General features: G+C 39.4%; 1 protein-coding gene across 1 annotated transcript in view; it reads right to left on the bottom strand.

The window, feature by feature from the left end:
* Positions 1–979: 979 nt before the first annotated feature.
* Positions 980–21,928, bottom strand: part of ST8SIA6 (ST8 alpha-N-acetyl-neuraminide alpha-2,8-sialyltransferase 6) — a 135,992-nt gene continuing 115,043 nt past the window's right edge. The window contains exons 5-8 of the mRNA XM_036097063.2: positions 11,576–11,720; positions 7,745–7,857; positions 4,654–4,746; positions 980–3,004 (exon numbers count right to left, since the gene is read on the bottom strand). Coding sequence (XP_035952956.1) covers positions 2,536–3,004; positions 4,654–4,746; positions 7,745–7,857; positions 11,576–11,720 — 820 coding nt within the window. The 3' untranslated portion in view covers positions 980–2,535. The remainder of the gene's footprint in view (positions 3,005–4,653; positions 4,747–7,744; positions 7,858–11,575; positions 11,721–21,928) is intronic.

The raw sequence follows: 21,928 nt of genomic DNA on the forward strand, positions 1-21,928 counted from the left end.
TCCCAGAAGCTGCCCCAAGGACATAGCCTTGAGACAGTGATGTGGTGTTGAGACCGTCTGGACAATATACATATCTGAACCTAGTTAAGGCCTCTCCATAAACTTTAAAGTTTACCAGACAAATGTGGAGATCTACTAGTCTTGCAGCCACCCAAGATGATCCCATACGCAAGGTCCCCTGCTTATTAAAATTACCACCTACCAAATCTGGAGTGGCCTTCCTCTTTCTTTGGTCTCTCACTGTGTTTGGTGTATAGGGACCAGTTTTAGATTACACCTGGGAAGCCCCCAAGAAGTTTGTGAGCTTCCAAAATTTGTATCGGTGACATTAAAGATTCTATTTTGATATTCTAGAGAAAATCTCCGAAGTTAAAAGAGGAAGTTATATGGGGAAAAAACTTAAGTTCTGTGTTAATCATATGTAATTTTTATTAAACCATAGTATAAAATCTCCATATTGTATATTTAATGATTGATTTCAATATATTCTATTACTTTTACTCCTTAATCATCTATTTCCAATATCATCAAAAAGAGAAGTTTAAGGTTCTACTCCCCAGAAAACATTTTAAGGGAAGCATTTTGCTAACTATAAAATATTAGAATGTTCTATTTTTAATAATCCACCATTAGTAACATGACAGACATTACTTGTACTGCTAGCAGAGTTTTAAAAACAAATTAAATCCATTAGAAGAAATAGAAAAGAACCACTTACTCATTTGCACAGAAAGAAAGATAAATAAATTAGACTTCATGTAACTAAAAGCATGCTCCTTTTGGAAAATATTTATATATGAACTTTTAAGCAATTTGTGGAGCTAATAGGTTTCATCTGCTATAGAAGAATAAAATGTGAACAAAGAATGGCATAAAAAAAATGTCAACCACAATGAAAGGAACGAGGTACTTTGCCAAAATAAGTGACTGACAGCAGAATGGTCTTAAAAGGGAACATTTAGTAAAACAATCATCTGGCTAAGGTAAGAATTCAGAATTTTATTTGTAATTAATTCAGCATGCTGACAAGTCGGCTCCACCCCAATTTCTGCCCTCCTCGTGATGGTACAAAGACAAACAGGCAAAGTAGAAATGTAGTCACTTAGTTAAGTCATCAAAGAACTTATTCAGTAGATGAAGGGATGACCTACATTAACAGGTATCATCATAATGAAGGGAGTGGTGTGAAAATGGTAATAATACAACTTAAGCTTTATTTGATACTGATGTTTAAATTATTTGTCCTATTTCTCATGTAAATATATACCTCTCTTTATGAGAATTAAGTTTTGGTGTATTTTAATCCTTACCGTTTTCCTGTGAAATCTATCAGGTCACGATGACTCCCGTTTCAGAGGTGGGCCCAAGCCACCATCCTCATGTGCTACAACCTCTTCAAGTGATAGTTCTTGGGGCAAAGACCATGATTTACCTTCAAATATCCTCATTTTGGTGAATCAGAATCAAGAGGACCGCTTTTTCCCCCATCATATTCCCTCTACCTAGAATCGTCTTCATTTATTAAAACCTTACTCACTTTCTAGGTTTTATTCGGCAATTACCTCTTCTCCAAAACAGAGTCCACTGAAATAGACTGAATTACTCCTGCCTCTGTTCCTCATAGTACTTTCTTCATAGCTGTCATAACAACAGTTGGTCATATGCATGTCCGTTTCCTCCTGCAGGACTTGGTCACCTTTAGGTCCCTCTCACAGAGCTTGCTACAGGGCCTGGCATGAAGTAGCTGTTGGATAATTTGTTTACAAAATAAACTGAATATATGACTCCACAGACACCAGGTAAGAAAAACTGGCTATTGTAACTCTTCATGCTCTTAAAATAGTTCCTGTGAGTGGGAGTGGAAAAGGCTTAAGAGGAAGGCAGGAAATTAATATAAATTATGAAGAGTGATTTAAAAATGTAAATAAAGGAGGAAAACAATTGGCCTAAATCCAGCCGGACACATCATTGCAGCTAATGACCCTAGTGAAGGTAATCAGAAGCAGGCACATTACTACCCAAAGAGGAGGATTTCATTCCTGAATCATCAAGGGTTTGCTGTAATTTCTTAGATGCACTCTTTAGGACAGGAAGGAGGATGAGAAGGATATTATTAATAGAGAGGCCTGCTTGAGAAAGAACCCCAGTGAAAACTGGCAATTCAGCAGTTCTCTCCAGGAAGGGTCTTCAAAACAGCATGCCTTTTATTATCACTCTGCTGAGAGTGGAACCGGTAGTTCTAGATAGCAACAAGGAAATATTCATGGAGTCCCTACCTCACGCCAATCCTTTGCCAAGAGTTTTCATAGATTATTAGATAGAGTTAGATATCATGGTCCCCATTTTACAGGGAGGGAAACTGAAGATCAGGACAACTGCATGAGCTGCTGGGTTGCAAGCTTAGTGGGGAGCTTTGCTCAAACCAAGTTTTGGGGCTCTTCCTATTAGCCCTACACCCAATGCTTTTAGCATTGGGAAACACCGTTACTCACCTATGGCACTCTATTAAAATTATTACCATTTAAAGCACTATGCTTAGGCTATTTCACATTTGCTAAATTGTAATTTGAGGATTCCTTTCAAGTGAAGTTGGAGAATTCGTCTATATTCCTTAGGCATCTCATGAAAACCACGTTTAGGTAAGTTATTGTCATAGTAGTGATGGCTGACAGGTGTGTCTTTAACTGTTCTAGAGAAGGGCCAAAATCCATACAGCTTCACATGCTCACACAGTTCAACTGCCACACTTGTGATCATCAAGCCAGAGGACAGGCGAAACTCCGTCACACCTTCAGTTCTCCAGAAAAGGGCAAGATTTCTCAGGTACTTGGGATGGAAAAATAGAACCTTCTGTCTTGCTTGAGACTCCTTTAGGGTGTCGTACACTTTGAAAGAGGCAATCGTGTTGGCCCTGAAGGAAAATGCTGGCAGAAGAAGGAACGCGTCTCCATAGGTTGCAATGTCCTCCAGAAATATTTCTTTCTTTTTTCTTAAGTTCCCATATCTGACAAATTAAAAAAAAACAAACAAACAAACAAAAAAACCACATCATCATCATTATAATCAAAGTAGCAGTTTGGGTTACATAAGGCTGAATTTACCACTGGCTGAGCCATTGAACTATTTATATCACTGTTGTGTATAAGAGACAAGCAGTGGACTCAGAGTTCAAGTACAAGTAAGCCTCCTATAAATATCAAAGGCTAGGTCTTCATCGATCTTTCATGGTGTCCCAAGGCTTTCATTTATATTTTCTTACTGGGCTATATCCTTACTGGACACATATTTCTTAGATTATTTTATCTTCCAACTCAGTAAACTTTTTCTCTAAGGCAGCTTTTTGATACAGAAATACCTTCCAATTTAATAATGACTGACTTTTTCTCAAACATAGGACACTCTTTATTTTTTTTTAAATTTTATTTATTTATTTGACAGAGAGAGACACAGCGAGAGCAGGAACACAGCAGGGGGAGTGAGAGTGGGAGAAGCAGGCTTCCCGCTGAGCAGGGAGCCCGATGTGGGACTCGATCCCAGGACCCTGGGATCATGACCTGAACCAAAGGCAGCCGCTTAACGACTAAGCCACCCAGGCAACCCCTCAAACATAGGACACTCTTAAAATGTCTATACATTAAAAAAATTCACTGAGCTGTACACTGGTGATCTGTCTATCTTTTTGTATATGTGATCACAAAATAAAAGTTTCCTATAAAGAACCTAAAATATCTACATTCACACACACACACACACACACATTTTAAATTTCCCTTATGTATCGTGATAGTTCTGTGTGTTTGATTTAAATAATACTTTAGTAAATATAATAGTATGCATGATTGTGTCTAGAAAGTAAACTTTTGGGATGCAGGTACAATATTTCACATTATCTTAAGAGATACTAGAACTATATGAGTATATCGTGTATTTTATTAGTAATGATTATTAGTCAATTTTGATGAAAACAATGGAGTAAAACTATAGATGGGATTTTTATTAACCAGGAACATTTTGTAGTGGTTACACTGTGAAAAATGAAATATGGGAATTATTTTTTGTTAATAAACTATCCATAGTAAAAACTTTTTTTTTTCTTTTTTTGGCCAAGTTCTCCTAAGACTCATTCTCTGAAGTTTCTAAATAAACTGTTCTATCAAGAAACTGCTCCCAAGATAAAACAGTAATGCTAAAATTCTGAAAGAAAATTCTCAAAAGTAACTTCACTATTGTTAAAAAAGATGAAGAAATAAATGAGTTCTCACTTGATTAGTAATGTTCAGCTTATGACATTAGAAGTACAATTGGTTGGTATGCCTGGCTAGCTCAGTGGTAGAGCGTACAACTCTTGATTTCAGAGCTGTAAGTTTGAGCCCCACACTGGGTGTAGAGATTACTTTAAAAAATAAAGAATGAGGTCTTTAAAATAAAATAAAATGGTTTTCTTTAAAAAAAAAAAAAGAGAGGTCATACCTCTTATAACCTACAACCTTGAGAGAAAGTAAAAAATTATGAATATATTCTTCTATCTTTTCCCTAAACGCCTTTCTAGCTGTGTTGCAAGTCATTCCAGCAACAAGATAGTGTTCAAACTAAGAAACATGTTAAATAATAAAACAAATGTTCTCAAACAGTATGTAAGTTGGAGGTACTTACTTTAGTTTTATGATACTGGGATTTACAGTCACAACATTGGTTTTACTGCCAACATCTTTACTAACGTTTCCTGTGATTGGGGGGAGGTTACACCTGAAATTTGAAAAAAAAAAGTATTTTCAAAATGCAACTTATAAAAAAAAAAGCACATACATGTACACATATAATTACTGTTATTTTATCGAAGAAAATCATGGTTGTTAAGGAGTTCTAAATTGATCTGATTTCCACTTAAAACTTCAATGAGTACTGAGCCCTTAATTGGCACTTCAACATTGCATGAAATATACAAATTTGATAAATGCTTTCAATATTAAGACCCTAAGCATATCAAAATGAGAAATGACAATTACCTTGCCTAGCTTCTGAAGAGTTCATAATCCTTTTATTAAAATTATTATTTCTATTGATTATATTCCCACAGTGGTATGATCATCAATTTACAGATTTAAAAAAAAAATGAGGCATTGCAACTAAGGTTACAGAGTCTGCCAGAAGCAAAGACAAAAAAAAAAAAACACCTGAAATTTCCTGATTCCCATATGGATAGTTTTTCTAGCAAATTATGCTGTTAATAAATAAAACCCTAATGTTCCTATAATGATGTTTTCATATAAATGTTCTCTTCCTCTTTTGAGTACTAATTTGTTTTTAGTACTCAAAACAAATTAAGAATTGTAATTTTGAGTAATTACATTCCTTTCACAAAAAAGGGAAAGTTGGTTATGACTCCCTAAATATTGTTTACAGAATTTCAAGTAGGCCATTGCTTTAAAGCTATACATACAAAGGGAGCTTCTCTGGGTGTGTCCTAAGGAAAGCTGTTTCAAGGTAATGTGTTCTGCAGGGACTGAAGTTGAAACAGCATTCCACACTCTATGAAACATAAAATCAAATGGACCAGGTACATCTCTCATTGATAAAAAAGACATGTCAGGAAATAATTAAATACGTCACCTTGCAAAAAATACATATCAATCACAGATAATACAGAAATGCCTGCATTAATGGACATCCTGTGATAACAAATCTACCTTCTAATACAGTCCCAAATTCTTTTTAAAATTAAAGGTGAAGGGACAAATGAAGGGGGGGAAATCGGAGGGGGAGATGAACCATAAGACACTGTGGACCCTGAGAAAAAAACTGAGGGTTCTAGAGGGGAGGGGGTGGGGGGATGGGTTAGCCTGGTGATGGGTATTAAAGAGGGCACATATTGAATGGAGCACTGGGTGTTATACGCAAACAATGAATCATGGAATACTATAAATAAATAAATAATTAATTAATTTAATTAATTAATTAATAATCAAAGTTGATTTCCAATAGAGTATCGTAGGAGACTCCAAGGGGAAATATGGAGTACTGTATACATACAATAGTTGTGGTAGTTGGTAAAACCACTCGTCACCTCTTTTTGTGCCTTACCCACTTAACTAGTAGCTCCCAAACTTTTGAAATGAAAAACAAACAATAATAAGCAGTTTCCAGACTGTTATTATCAAACTCTGAACATGTGTATTCAAAGTAAGTACGGGCCTAACATTTAAATAAATTTTAATGACCATGCCCACATCTAAGCCCTCATTTGGCCTTTCAGTCTGGAAGGCTCACTTCACAGAGAACTGTCTCAGAAACATCCCCACATCCCCGGCAGCAAAGGTAGGATCTAGAAATATGCATACTTACTGTAGAGTTCGAAATTAAGTAGTTGCTGAGATGTTTGTTTTTCTTTTTTAAACTTCAGCTTTTTTTAAAAAAAAGATTTTATTTATTTGACAGAGAGAGAGATAGCGAGAGAGGGAACACAAGCAGGGGGAGTGGGAGAGGGAGAAGCAGGCTCCCCGCAGAGCAGGGAGCCGGATGTGGGGCTCCATCCCAGGACCCTGGGATCATGACCTGAGCCGAAGGCAGATGCTTAACGACTGAGCCACCCAGGCGCCCCTAAACCTCAACTTGTATTTCATGTGTCTGCCATAAGGTAAAATGGATGGGTAGCCATAACACTCCCTACAGATGTTTTGAGAATTTTAAGTCTATAAGAAGTCTATTACAAGAACAATTATTTAGGTTCATTATGGCTTTTTCACAGCGAGTGCTTTAACTAAATGGCCAAATCATTCAGGTATTGGTCATTTTATCATGAATCATGAGAAGCACATTCAATGACCTGCTGAACTGTCAGGTCTACTGTTCTGTCGTTACCTGTAGCAATAAAAACTTTAAATGAGATTCAAGTAAAGCAGTGGGTGGGGGAGGGGAGCTACTGACTGAAAATCCTGCCTCCTTTTCAGTTGCTATAAAGGGCAGCATTAAATCAATAAGGATCAAAGGCTCTCCTCTGATGTATGAAATCAGTGCCCCTGAAATAAGAAGAAACAGATTTCGAACTTACTTTTAAAAAGGTGCATTTCAATTGAAATTCATCCTCACAGGGATGAATCACCTTTCCATCATATTCTGAAAGCGCGGGAACTCTGCAGCTTGGCTTATTAGCACAGGCACCCAGAGAAACAAACCACTTTTGCTTCCATGTTTGCCAGCTAGCTGCTACTGAGATATAAACACTTTAAAAGACCAGAATTTAGAAGCTCCACAATTTCTTTTTTTAATTTCAAGCCTGAAAACTAAACAATGATGTTGCATGGCAATACAAGGCTTAGGTCAGCATTTTCTCGAGTATTATCTGAGAACAAAAGTTCCTTGAAATGCTCTGTTAATATATATATATATATTTTTTTTTTCTTTTTTCCAGGTGAACCTGAGAAATGTTGTTCTCCAGAGTCCTTCTGAAGGAGCCATGATATCAATACACCGAAGGCTCTGACAAGTCCTGCAGTGAAGACCCTCTTTCACCATGATTTCAAGCAGAGTTTCTGCAATGTGGCCATCACTCAGTTTTATCCTTCTGGTATTAACATTCTGAGGAACTCGTGATCCATTTAACACTTCAGGAAAGGCTACCTAGATAATTTGTAGACTTAAGCAACACAGCTCAAAGGTCGAAATTTACATGGAGTATCTTTACAGCATCTCTTTAAAATATCCAACTGACCTTTGGTTTCAAGGAAACCAATCTGACAGGTCTTACCTAAAAACGAAGTCGGATTTGTCTATTTCAGCTCCACAAAGAGACTTATTCAGAATTCCCCCGTTTCCAACCACTGCACACTGATTGTAGGGGTACTCCACGAAAGGCTGAGACTAGCAGGAGGAAGTGAAAAACTATCACAAAATAGCTTTAGTTTCAGAACCACAAACATCACCAGTTTAATTTGAGCAGCTACATTTTTTATACATGCGAAGGAAAGAAAAACAGCAAGGAAAAAAAGCAGAAGTAATGATGCCATAGCATGTTGATCAATTTATGACTTAAAATAAAAAAATCCTGTAATCCTGCCTTTCATTTCTCTTGAGAAGAATATACAGTGTATCACATACCCTATCATGTAATAATCTAAAATATAATACATTTGTTTATAAAATGTAACTTAATGTATCTTACATCACATAATTAAGTACATAACATTAGACTGGCAAAATCCCACATTGGACCCTTCCAACAAACAGGAACGTTTTCAGCAAAATAAAGGAAATAAAGCAATTAGAAAGTATCATGAAATTCTCTATTCTTGGGCATAAAATGAATAGGTAATTTAGTGGAAGCTTCCTGTGCTTCTTAAATAGTTAGACCCGCAGGCTCAGTGATGACACGAGATTTATGCCTGTCATCTCTGCAAATGACCAGCCACAGAGCTGCAGGGATGCCTACTAACTCCGTGCTGACATATTTCAAATGAATTTCCAAGGTCTGAATCTTTTATATTTCCTCCAAGGACCTGACTTGTCTACCCCCAAAAGATTTCCCCCTTTTCCCAAGTCCTTCCCAGTCTGAAACGTAACTTCTCAATTCAATGGTGCACTTCTTTGCTGGTCTCTTTCCCTTATGTAATGACAGGAACCTGAGCAGCACCAAGGGGGTCCAGCTCAGACTCCACAGTGACATTGTCCTGAGTCACCTCTTTTGTCTTCAGAATTCAAGTGGAGGTCCTCAAGGGCAGAGAGTGTGTTTATGACTTTTAGCTTCCCCTCATCTTTCACCGTAGACCTTGCATGTTGTAATGTACACAGTGGCGTTTCAATAAAGGCTTACTGGCCCGAGGGCCTGCCCTGGAAAAAACCTCCAGTGTTGAGCTGGGACCCACTTGGACTAGGGTGTGGGAGCCAGCGGGTAAATATTCAGGAATTTTGTGAACTGTCGGGAAGCCATTGGAAAATTTAAATCGGCCACCCCAGGGGTACGTACACCACTAAAATCGGCCAACACTACAAATCAGGGCAGCCTACTGCCCAAAGCCAGTTTACCAGTACCAACGGCAACACCTCAGGGCCAGTGTGGTTCTGAGAAGCCCAAAGAACTGCTGAATCCCTATGACTGTTAGGTGCTCCATCTGGGAGATGCCAAACAAGCAGAGAGAACTCTGGTTCAGCAAGTCTAGGTTTGTCTCTAACCATTAAGAATCATATTGTGCTTATTATACGAGAGACGCTGTTCCAAGTACCTGACTTATTAACACATGTGATCTGTATGAGCATTTTACAGACGGGAAATAAAAGCATGGGTTTAAGTAATGGCTAGCAAGTGTCAGAGCTGGGATTCAAACCCCTGAAGGAGGCCATGCTCTTATTCACTACAGTTACACAGCTTCTCACATTCAATGAATACAATGTTAATTATGTACCTTTTTCTCTTTGTATCTGCAATGCCTAGCAGAGGACCTGGCTCTGAAGTTAATGGTTCCCAAATACCTCAGGTGATTTCAAGTCTGCTGTACTTCTAGCTCAAGATGTCTTCAACCTGTGTTTACTGAATGGTGCCATGATAAATTCTGAATTTTACAGATTGGATAGAATGCAAATATACTCTTAATGGTACAGCAGAAAAGATGACTGAAGGAAACTTGTCTCCTATTAAAATAGCACTCAAAATAACGCATGTTTTCTCTGGTTTCTTGGTCAACTGGGAGGAAAAGCCCATATGCTTTGGGATCTCATGTTCAGTAAGAGTAACCTCCGAATTACAAACTCCAATGTTTCTTAAAATAAAGCTCCTAAGAAAGTGGAAAATTTGTGATATGTTGAGCAAGGCCTGCTCACTACTCACTCTGGTGGAAAACCAACCTTGTTTTCTTTTCAAGTAACTTAGCAAAGTGTTTGGAGGAAATGACTTCACAACATTCATCAAAAGTATCTATTGTGATCTGCTTGCTGCTTGCCCCACAGTTTTCTAGCAGAACAGAACAGGGGAATGCAGGAAGCAGGGCGGGAAGGAGGCCAGCTCCCTTAGATGTCTCCTCCAGAGAAACGGGAGTGTTGAAGCAACACAGAAAAGTGGCCTAGCTCTGCAACTGTTACTGAAGTCAGAATTACCTCCCCGCCCCCACCCCAATTTTGAAAAATTAGTACAAATTTGGGAAATGGATGCTGTTGTTAATTGCATATAAAATTATCAAGCCTAGGTTATTCTTTTCAAGGTGCCAATTAGAAGCCAAAAAAATCTCGGCTGCTCCTCTGTTCTGATCAGTCTAAAGCAAGGAAAACACTAGAAAAAATTGCTAGGGTGAGAGTTGTTCATTGTGAAACTCTCCCAGGACTTCTTTGATTGGGAATATAAATATTCTGTACTTATTATCTTTTCAATTATTGGTAATTTCAATGTATCATGAGGGCATTTTTAGAATGCTTTATGAGCCATTTTACATCCCCCTTTCCTTCCAGAAAATTTGTAATATTTTTTCTCTATCATTTTCTATTCATTTTGCAATCATTCTCAGCCAATTAGTCTTCCTTTGAATTATAACAGTAAAAGAAAAACCGTAACAACTTACATGACCAATAAATTACTTAAAAGAAGTCAAAGGTCCAACAAAAGGGAATTAATTGCAAGAACTGAATAGTCTACAGTTGGTAAACTGCATATATAAGGTCATCCCATTTTTTACCATATTGACTTAGCTTAATTGCTTTTAATCAAATCATGAAAAGATGACTGAGAGTGCATGTTTATAAGCAATAGGCTGTTCTTCATGACAAAAATTCTCCCCAAGTTTAGATTTATATTAAAGAAGTTTCTTCTTGTAATGACACTGTATCATTACTCATTAGTTTATTTAATGAATATGTAATGAATGCATATATGCACTGGGGAATGTTCTGGAGCTTGGGATACATCAATAAACACACTGCACAGAAATCCCTGAACGTGAGGTTATGTTCACTGACCACAAATTCTTTTTTTTTCTTTTTAAGATTTATGTATTTATTTTAGAGAGATAGAGCACGGGGGTGTGGTAGAGGGAGAGGGAGAGAGAATCTGAAGCAGACTCTGCACTGAGCCCCCGATGTGGGGCTCAATCTCATGACCCTGAGATCATGACCTGAGCTGAAACCAAGAGTCGGATGCTTAACCAACTGCACCACCCAGGCGCCCCCACGAATTCTTAACAAATTTACTTCCCAAAGATTAGCCACATAAACCCATAGCTCTTTGTGAAGGAAATGATTCAGTCACCAAAACTGACAACTGGAAGAATCTTATTCCAGGTGAAAAATGGTCCTCTTCCCAAGCCCCAGTAATTACTATGCAGAAAGCCCAAGTAGCTCATCTCATGCAAGGATGAGTCATGAAGACTCAAGGACTTGGAGAGCTTATCATGTAAGATATAAATACCGTTCCCTGCAGAGCCACTTGCATTCAAAATTGTCTTTTTAAAAGGGACCACTATCACCATCTTTTACATCAAAACAACTATGGTATTTTAATTCTAAGTTAATTCCTCCATTAGTGTAAGTTACAATGTAACGTGGGAGAAAAGTCACCTGCAATGGTGACACAAATCAACCACAACAAATCTTTACTCACCACTGGAAACATATTAAAAATGTTCTCTCTAATTAGGATTTCGTTTTTGCTTTCCACCTCATAACTCATGTTGGTCCCAGCTGGAGTGTTATTCTGAGAAACAATGAAGTTTTGAGCAGCATCACAACAGGAAGCAAGTTTTGCTCTGCGAAGAAGAATAAAAGTGAACCACGGAATGAGATTAAGAAACCAGAAATAGAGGATACAGTGGAAAATGCAAGAGGATTTTTGCCATATTGACTTTCAGAAAGAAGAGATATCGTTCACCAAGATGACATTTTTATCTCTTTCCACCCTAACTGGTCTGGATGATGGAATGCTAACCTGGCAGGATCAAAAAGCGAAGAATGTGAAACATACTAACGCTCAGATAGAGACCTGCTCACCGACAGAAAACACTCATGAACATAATGGTTCACATTTAAAAATGTCCTCCTAATGATAATGTTGTAACATTAAAGAGAAAAATGACAGGATATACTGTAATTATTTTATAATAATTATAAAGTAGAGAAACTAAATTAAGAACAGTGTTACAAACTGTCACCAAAGCAACACATAGTGATTTACTAGGGGACAAGTCTAATGAAAAGAAGAATCATTCAATACAGGGATTTGTTTCTAGCTTTACTGATATAATTCACGAACATAAATGATTTATATTTAAGGTGTTCAACTTCATGTTTTGCTAATATTTCTACATTGTGGAATAATCACCACCACAATCAAGCTAATTGACATATCCATTACCTCACATAATTATCATTGATTTCTTTTCTTTTTTTGTGTGTGGTGAGAACAGTTGATATTTACTCCTTTAGCAAATTTCAAGTATACAATATGGTATTGCTATCCACAGTCACGCTGCTGTAAATTAACACAGGGAATTTCTGAATGAAGCGAATTTAAAGTTGCCATTCCTTATAGAAAGAATATAATTTAGTATCAAGTTGTTTCAAAACTCTTACTGTGGAGTGAAACATTATTAATAGAATGTAGCCCCAGTTAGGTCCTCCCAGGGATCATCAGGGCTTGCCCCCAACCTCTGGCAGGTCAATCTAGATCCACTCAGAATTTATATTTTGTTTATATAATTCTCCAGGGATGCAGAATCCACAGCATCACTTGATAATTATTCCAGAGTTTAATCAACCTTGAGGTCAAGAGATCCTTCCATTTGTACAACTCAACTATCTCAACTTAAATCCATTTCCCTTGTTTGCTTTTCATAGAATCTCTCCATAAAAACACCTCATTAATTGAAAATGGTAATAAACAAGGGGAACTTGAACCTTTTCAATCTGGAAGCATTTAGAGAAATTCCTCTTCTCTCAGATTTTCCTCCTAGGACCAGTTTTTCATTATTTTAGTCATCTCGTTCCTCTTTAAACCTTTACTTATTTCTCCATATTACTTAAAAATACCTATCAAACAGACTCTTTGCTGGAAGGGAGGTGGGTGGGGGGATGGGTTAAATGGGTGATGGGGATTAAGGAGGGCACTTGTGATGAGCACTGGGTGTTGTATCTAAGTGGTAAATCACAAAATTCTACTACTGAAACTAATACTACACTATACATTAACTAACTGGAATTTACATAAAAACTTAGAAAAAAAATATGTACCAAAGCTGGATCCAGTCATAGCACAGAGGACAGTGAGTATTCAGTGAACAAGGCTGACATGGTCATTGCTGACATCCTAGATTCATAACTGGTCCTTCCCCATTTATTGGTTTTGGTCCTGAAGGGTATACTTTTGTACAAGTTCCCATTGAATTTTGTCCTTTTGACAAAAATAAAATGCTCTAATCTGTCAGGGTCATTTTGAATTATATTCCAGTCTTTCCAAATTTCAATAATTCTCAGGGTATGAAAAGGCAATGCTGTGATGTTACTTGTACCCTAAAAATCAATATTTTCAATAATACTTATTAGTTAATTTATATCATTAAAATAGTACCTTTTTCTTAATTGAATTCTATCACCTGCTTATTATCCCTCTTTGGATTTCAGAACCTACCATGTCTTAAAGATAGTTCATGGAGATTAACAAAAGGAAAAACTGAAAATGAAATGACGTGTAGTCAAAAACATGATACTAAGTAGTTTTTTAATTATAAATTTAATCTCATAACAATTCAATGTGGCATATTTCAAATTCAGAAACCCTTGTGTGTTTATCATTTTAAATGTCTCTTTTATGCAACATTTTGAGCAAAGGTAATGGAATAAATTCTCATTTACCTTTGACAAGTAGCTCGATTTCTCTAAGGATACTCAGTGTTTAAGAGAATATTGCATCATCAAAAAACACTAACCATTGTGCCCTTTGTGCTTTTTTATATTAATAGTTATTTTCTGAAATTACATTTTTTTAAAAATTTTTATTTATCTGACAGAGAGACAGCGAGAGAGGGAACACAAGCAGGGGGAGAGGGAGTGGGAGAAGCAGGCTTCCGTGGAGCAGGGAGCCTGATGTGGGGCTCGATCCCAGGACCCTGGGATCATGGCCTGAGCCTAAGGCAGATGTTTAACGACTGAGCCATCCAGGTGCCCCTGAAATTACATCCTTAACACTGTATTATAACATTCTCAAACCTACAGGAAAATGCGAAGAATTGGACAATGAGTACTTGAATAACTACCAACTAGATTCTACAATTAAGGTTTTACATTTGCCTTATTGTGCATCCATCAATCCTTTTTCATTGTGGTGGTGATTATAAATCAAAGTCAATACAGAGATCAGTACACTTCAGTCCTAAACACCTCAACATGTATATCATCATTTTGTTTATATTTTTGGGTAAAATTTACATAAAATAAAATCATAAGCACATTTGAGGAGTGTTGAAAAATGTGCACACCCTTGTACCCCAATCTCCTAACGAGAATTCCCTCATATCCCTTCCCAGCCTGTCTCCAGCCCTCCCTACTTTTATGATTAGTTTTTATCAAAGATCAGTTTTGCCTGTTCTAGAATCCATATAAACAGAATCATATAGTACATATGCTTTTGTGTAAGACAACTTTGTCTCAGCATAAATGCTCTTACGATTCATCTATGTTGCTATGTGTATCAGTAGTTTGCTTTTTTTCATTGCTGGAGTAGTATTTCACTGTATGGATGTGTCGGAATCTGTTTAGACATGGCCTTTGCACTTAAAAAAATCACTATCAAAAATCAACGTGAAACACCTAATCACTCATAATAACCTCCCAGGAAAAATATCAGAATAATTATCCAAAATTTCATTTCTGGAGCTTGTCTTTACTGACCAATGGGACTTTTTAAGGCTTTCTATTAACTGGCAGAATTATAAATTTATGTTGTCACTTCCCAGCTGATCCATGTGGTAGACACCCCTGTAACAGCCAGTGTCCGTATAAAGCTGAGGTGCGTAATTCAAACAGAACAAAATGTAATTTTATCTCTGCTATCCCATTTCCCATCATCCTAAACAGTCACTTCTGATCTTTGATGACTCTAAAGTCAACTAGGTATGTTCACAATAATGGGCACACAGCACTTTTCCCCTTCTTGTATAGAAAGAACAGGAAACATTAAAATAAAAATGGACACTATTGGTATGTGATGGTTAACTTTACATGTCAATTTGGGCCAAGTCAATGCCAAGGTCTGATCAAACACTATTTCTGGGTCTGTGAGGGTGTTTCCAGAAGAGATGAGCATTTGAATTGCTGAACTGAGTAAAGAAGATCGTCCTGCCCAGTGCAGGTGGACATCATCCAATCTACTGATGGCCTAAGTACAAGAAAAGATGGACGAAGGCAAATTGGCTCTCTGTTGGAGCTGGGACATCCAACTTGTCTTGTTGTTAGACATTGGTGCTCCTGGTTCTCAGACCTTTAGACTCAGATGAGAACTTACACCCTCACACCCTCTCCCCCAGTTCTTGGGCCTTGAAACTCAGACTGGAACCCACCCCATTGGCTTCTCTGGTTCTCAGGCCTTCAGGTTTGGACTGGAACAATACCATCATCTTTTCTGGGTCTCCAGCTTGCAGACAGCAGGCAATGGGACTTCTCAGCCTCCATAACTGTGTGAGCCAATCCCTCAAAATAAATCTCTTTCTACATCTCTAGATATATCCTATTGGTTCTGTGTCTCTAGAAAACCCCAATACAGATACTGGTACCGAGAAGGTGGGGGACGAAGTACTCCTGTAACAAATACCTAAAAATGTACAAATGGCTTAGGACCTGGATAATGGGAAGTGTTTTAAGCTCATGCTAGAAGAGGCTTAGAGTTCCATGAAGAGAATTTTAAAGGTGACTCTGTTAAGAGCTCAGGAAGAAAAGAGGAGAGCTATAGACAAAGCTTCCATCTTCTTAGAGAATAGCTAAGTAATCACGAGCAGAATACTGGTAGATAATATAGAAGTTACATAAAGGCCATTCTGATGAGCTCTCAGATAGAAAGGAGGGACATGTTACTATGCAAGGACAATGGAGAAAAGGCGATCCTTGTTATAAAGTGGCAAAGAACTTGGCTCTGAATTGTGTTTGAGCTCTAGCGTTTTGTGGAAGGTAGGTGCTGAAACTGGGTATTTAACTGAGGAGATTTCTAAGCAAAATATTGAAGGAGCGGCCTAGTTCCTCCTGACTGCATCTCATAAAATGCAAGAAGAGAGAGATAACTTGAAGACAGAATTATAGTCAAAAGAGAAGCAGGACTTACAGATCTGGAAAATTCTCAGCCTATCCACAATGCAAAAAAAAACGGAGAAAGCATGTTCAGGAGAGAACACTAGGAGTGAGGCCAAGCATCTGTTTGATAAGGAGATTAGTGTGGGTGTGAGCCACAGACTTAATCAGCCACCCAGCAGGAAAACTACCAGTGTGACTGAAGAGGAAGGAGACAGCAAGGAGCAAAGGAAGGCTATTGGACTGAGATTTTACAGGATGGGACCACAAGTGCTGCAAACATGCACTATTCTTCTAGATAAGGGAAGGATGACCCCAAAGGTGATTCAGGCTAGCAGGGATGTGTCCTTGGTTTCAAAAAGGGAAGACTGCTTTCAACCGGCCAAATGGCCTCTGCTCAAAGCTGTGGGGGTCACCTGGGGACACAGTCCCTGCCCACAGAGCCTGGGGGCCGGACTCCACCCCAGTGGGCCTGGCGGGCAGCTCCTTCAGGATTATCTTGAACCTGAGAGCTCATGAAGTTTGTCTTGCTAAGTTTTGTACTTGCTTGGGAACTGTCATTCTCTCCTTTCCTAGTTCTCCCTTTTGGAATGGGAATGTCTATCCTCTGCCTGTCCCACCAGGGTATTCTGGAGGCAACTGACTTGTCTGGTTTCACAGGCTCACAGCTGGAGAGAAATTTTGCTTCAGGATGAAATGTACCTCGAGCTCACCCATATCTGATATAGAGGATATTTAGAGGAAACTTTGGACTTTAGAGTTGACGCTGGAACCAGTAAAGACTTTGGGGGCTGTTGGGACGGAATGGATTCATTTTGCATATGAGAAGGACATGAATTTGGGGGGACAGTGGGCAGAATATCATGGATTGAACATTTGTGTCCTCTCCAAACTCCTGTACAGACATCCTACCCCCCATGTGATGGTGTTAGGATATGGGGACTTTGGGAGGTGGTTAGAGTTTAAATGAGGTCATGAGGGTGGAGCCCTTGTGATGGATGAGTGCCCTTCCACGGGTCCTTGGAGAGCCTGCTTCTACTCTGCACTCCGCCACATGAAGACACAACAAGAAGGCTCTCAGTGTGCAAGCAGGAAGAGGCTCCTCACCAGAACTCAACCTTGCTGGCACCCTGATCTCAGACTTCCAGCCTCCAGAACTGGGAGAAATAAATGTCTGGTGTTTATGAGCCACGTGGTCTATGGTACTTTGTTAGAACAGTCAAAACTGACTAAGACACTAGAAAGCATGCTCTTACCAGGACACCTACATTGTCTGTAATGGGTCATTTCACATTCCGCAATAGTAAATGTCCCACCAGTTCAGCATGCATAAACCACACACATGTCAAGTACCGCACACGTCCCAGAACATTTTCATACCCGGATGTCCTCTGATTCCCATGACCACCAGACAGCCAGAAAAGATTATTCCCACTTCAGAGATGAGAAAACAAGAGTCGAGAGAAGCGACTTGACCAAGACACCCAGGTTGTAAGTGACGCCAGCCTATGTCTTTTGACATTCAATTCTCTGTGACTGACACTAGAGTAGGTTGTAATTGGAGGGTAGTACTCTCATTTGAGCTTCTTCCTTCAGGATGTTTTCTATGATGGCACCACCACAACACAGTGCTTCCCACAATAATGTTGGTAGCACCCCACTGAAAACCTGCCCATTCACCACTCCAAGGCGGCAAGAAATCTACAGATACATGCTTCAAACCCTACATATAACTGAGACGTTCAAAGCTCTTGTTTTATGTGACATCCAGGGTCCCCCATGGGATCAAGGTTCAAGTGGTTCAGCCAATGTGCCCCCGTGTCAAAGAAAAAAGAAAGCCCGAGCTTGATGATGATCTCACGCTTGCTATATCATGCTTTCAGCAACTTGCTCCACACAATCCAGTTTCCAAAAGCAAAGGTGCTCCCCTCCATGCCCAGGAAAGAACAGGGACCCTTTGCACCGCAGAAAGTTCCAGAACTGAAAAGAATTTACACACTTTCAAAAGTGCTTAGCTCTCAAGAAGCAGGTTGGTCCTGAAAGCATCGGGCTTACCACTTTTAGCCTTAACGGTATAAAGACGGTATCGGAAAATGTGCAAATCACCTTTGCATCACAGCTGGTCCAGCAGATATACTTCTGAGAAAGGGATTTTTCTTAAAATTGCAGAAATTCCTTTTTCTTTCACAGTGCAGGTGCTGAGTGTCTCCGTGGACTTTTTTTATTATTATTATTATTGTTTTGTTTTGTTTCTCCTATTCGTTTTAGGTCTCAGGTCAAAATTCTTCTTCAGTTCTAAATGGGATGTTTCCTGGATTTCCATGAAATGTTAATGAGTGCTTCAGGCCGACTGCGTGCCAGGCTTTAGAGTCCACTCTGAATACTAATGACCTAACTGCCCTAGCTCAGAGCTCCCGGGCAGCTCTTCTGTTTGTCAAACTCCCAAAAATTCTTTAATAAGATGTGGGACAGGTAGGGTGAGACAGAGGGTACAGGCCCTTTCTAAGTATTAATAAAGAGTTACCTTCTTCTGAGATCCATTCTCTGAGATTCTAATGAGGGTCTGAGGAAAAGGAGTTTTAAAACCTAAGTGTCTGTACCACTTGCAGGGACTTATTTATTACCATCCTGATCAGTTCTCAAATAGTCACATTTCTTTTCCATCTCCAAAGCCACAAGATGCTTGGGCCAAGCAATATGCCAACTGCCTCTCTCTTGTTGCTATCCCCTTTTTTTTGACCTTTCTTCTGTTCCTACCCTACATCATATAACTCACTGATTGACCACTAATAATAATATCAGACATTTAGCGGATTCTCACTATGTGCTAAGTGTTTCAGATACTATCTCAGCAAGCCCTACAATAACCCTGCAAGATAGGTAGAGTTGATTCATTTTACTGTTGAGGACAATCCAGGCTTATAAAAGGTAAGTAGGTCACATATCACATATTCATTCATATTTACTTAGCACCTAGGTAGTTATTAAGATGCACTGTCTACACACTGGTGAAGAAAACAAACATTGCCTCTGTCTTAATGGTATGTATGATCTAGGAAGGAAGAAAATAAAAAAGGCTTACGAGGATACACTTGAAGGGTAGCAGGTTATGACGCCTACCCCCAAATAGGCTGCTTTGGTACATTGTTTTGAGATGCAGGCACTTGATAAACAGCAAATGCAGGAAGTTTTCTTTGAACTCCCCTTATCTGCCCGAAGGAGCTCAACGGTCATAAATCCCCTGCTGGACAGTTCCACCAAGGAGGGAAGATGGATTCTTACCACAGGAGAGGAAGCTAGACCACACTCAGAAAGACTTTGTCCTAAACGATCCCACCTTCCAACCAGTGTTCTACGAGCTCTCAACTTTCCTAAAAATCATTTACTCTCCCCTAAGAGGCCTACCTCCCCCTGACCCTTCCCCATGAGGACGGGATCTGGGCCTGAATTCTAAGTCACCTCGGGGAGATACTCATCTTTCCCTGGGTGTCTCCCATGGGGTCTACATGTCAATCAACTTCTGTTTGTTTTTCTTGTTCATCTCTCTTCTATTACATGGGTTTCAGCCAAGAACTCAGAAAGGTAGAGGGAAAATCCTTTCATCTCCCCTTCAAATTGCAAAACAGTAAGTGGTAAAGCCAAGATTCAAACCTAGAATTCAAACCCTTACGATAAAGCCCACCTTCAGGCAATGGCCTACAAAGTGCAATGCTCCCAACAAAGGAATTGGGGGACATTAAGTAAGTAAAATGTGCTTGTTTGAACCACCATATTTTATTAGCCAGTAGATTTTTCTAGAATCTTCAAGTTCATAATTGCAAGCACACTGTAAAAAAAAGCAGAGAGCACTATGGACTCAAAGGGCCTTTTATATCGTGTAGCTGCTGATGTCACATGATGCGACATCCTGGCCTAGCCTCCACACACATCGTCATGCCCTAGTGGCCACACTGGACTCTGTGAGTCTGGGTGTTTGTGTGTGGGCCTGTGCGTGCAGCACTGTGGTGTGGGGGCACAGGGAAGGTGAGAGAGAAAGAACAATTTGGTATGAGAGGGTCAGAATAAGTCACCCCTGGTCAGAGGCCTTTGAGGAATGAATAAGATTTGCAGGTTTTATTTTTTGTTTTTTTTTTTTAACTATAAAGATTTATTTATTTATTTTAGAAAGAAAGAGTGTGAGCAGGGGGAGGGGCAGAGGGGGGAGGGAGGGAGCGAGAGAGAGAGAGAGAGAGAGAGAGAGAAGCAGACTCCCTGCTGAGCACAGAACCCAACAAGGGGCTTGATCCCAGGACTCCAAGATCATGACCTGAGCCGAAATCAAGAGTAAGACACCTAACTGACTCAGTCGCCCAGGCGCCCCTAAGATTTGCAGGTTTTAGACTAACTTGTGAGAACAGCAGTGTGTAGCAGCTTACTAAAATTCAAATGTGATGTGAACAACGTAATTACAAGAACAGTGGCTAGAAAAAGAGGGGAGAAACGCACTGCACTCATGATGCTCAAAGCATACTCAGTGTGCTTGGGTCTGTTGCATAATCTTTGCTTTCAAAGGCACACTGAGAAGCCAGGGCCTGGCTGGAGGGAGCAGCTCTGCTGATGGAGGAACTGAAATTCATGACAGGTGAGAAACTAACAATGTCCAGATTAGAGAAGGACAGATGTGGGGGATTTAATAGCTGCCTGCCCATATTCTGTGGATTCAGAAGGAATCAGATTTAATTTGTGCAAGTGTACAATCCAGAATTAGGACCCACGCACAGAACAATCCAGTGCATATTCACCAGGTGCTCATCAGGTGACGGTCATGAGGATTACAAGGTACAAATCATTAAGTACAAATAGGAATAAAGCATGTATGGGCCCTCCCTCTGGGACCTTACTTACATTAGGAGGGACAGACACAAAACATAACTGGTATTTTGATATCATTTCAATATCATACAGGTTGACATAAGGTGAGGTTATGATAAGTGCACAGAGGGAGGGCACCGCGGCTAAGCTGGGGGAAAGGGGAAGATGGTGTGAAGGTGTTAGGACAGCACCCAGCGCATGGGCGACCCAGGGAACAGAGCTGTTCAATGAATGAATAAATCTGTGTTTGTGAGGATGGATGGCAGGGCCAGGAGGCCAGAGTGGAAGGCCAACTGGAGGTAACAGGGGTCTATGACTAGAGTTTGCTTAACTAGAGATTAAAAGGGCCTACCCTGAGCAAGTGATTTTAGAGTGCAAAGGGCAGGGGTGGGGTGGGGGAAGATGTGAGATCTACTTACTGGGTGAGAGAACATGGGTGACAGACAGACCAAGGCGGCCAGGAGACAAGACAGTGGTTCCACAAGAAAGCGTGCCAAATTCAATGTCATGAAGATTTTTCCCTGTTTTCATCTAAGAATTTTATGGGTTTTGTCCTTAAGTTTAGGTCTTTGATCCATTGTGTGTTAATTTTTGTGTATGACATGAGGAAAGAGGTCTAACTTTTTTTCTATGTATAAGGATATTCAGTTTTTTCTCCATCGTTTTTTGAACACATTGTCCTTCTCCCATTGAATGGTCTTGGCACCCTTGTCTGAAATCAACTGGCCATATATGTGAGGTTTATTTCTGGCTCTCTATTCTGTTTGTCTATATGGCTGCCCTCATGCTAGGAACACAGCAAATGCATTTTATACATTACATGTAATCCTCA

This window comes from Halichoerus grypus, chromosome 6 (genome assembly GCF_964656455.1).
Source record: "Halichoerus grypus chromosome 6, mHalGry1.hap1.1, whole genome shotgun sequence".
NCBI lineage: Eukaryota > Metazoa > Chordata > Mammalia > Carnivora > Phocidae > Halichoerus > Halichoerus grypus.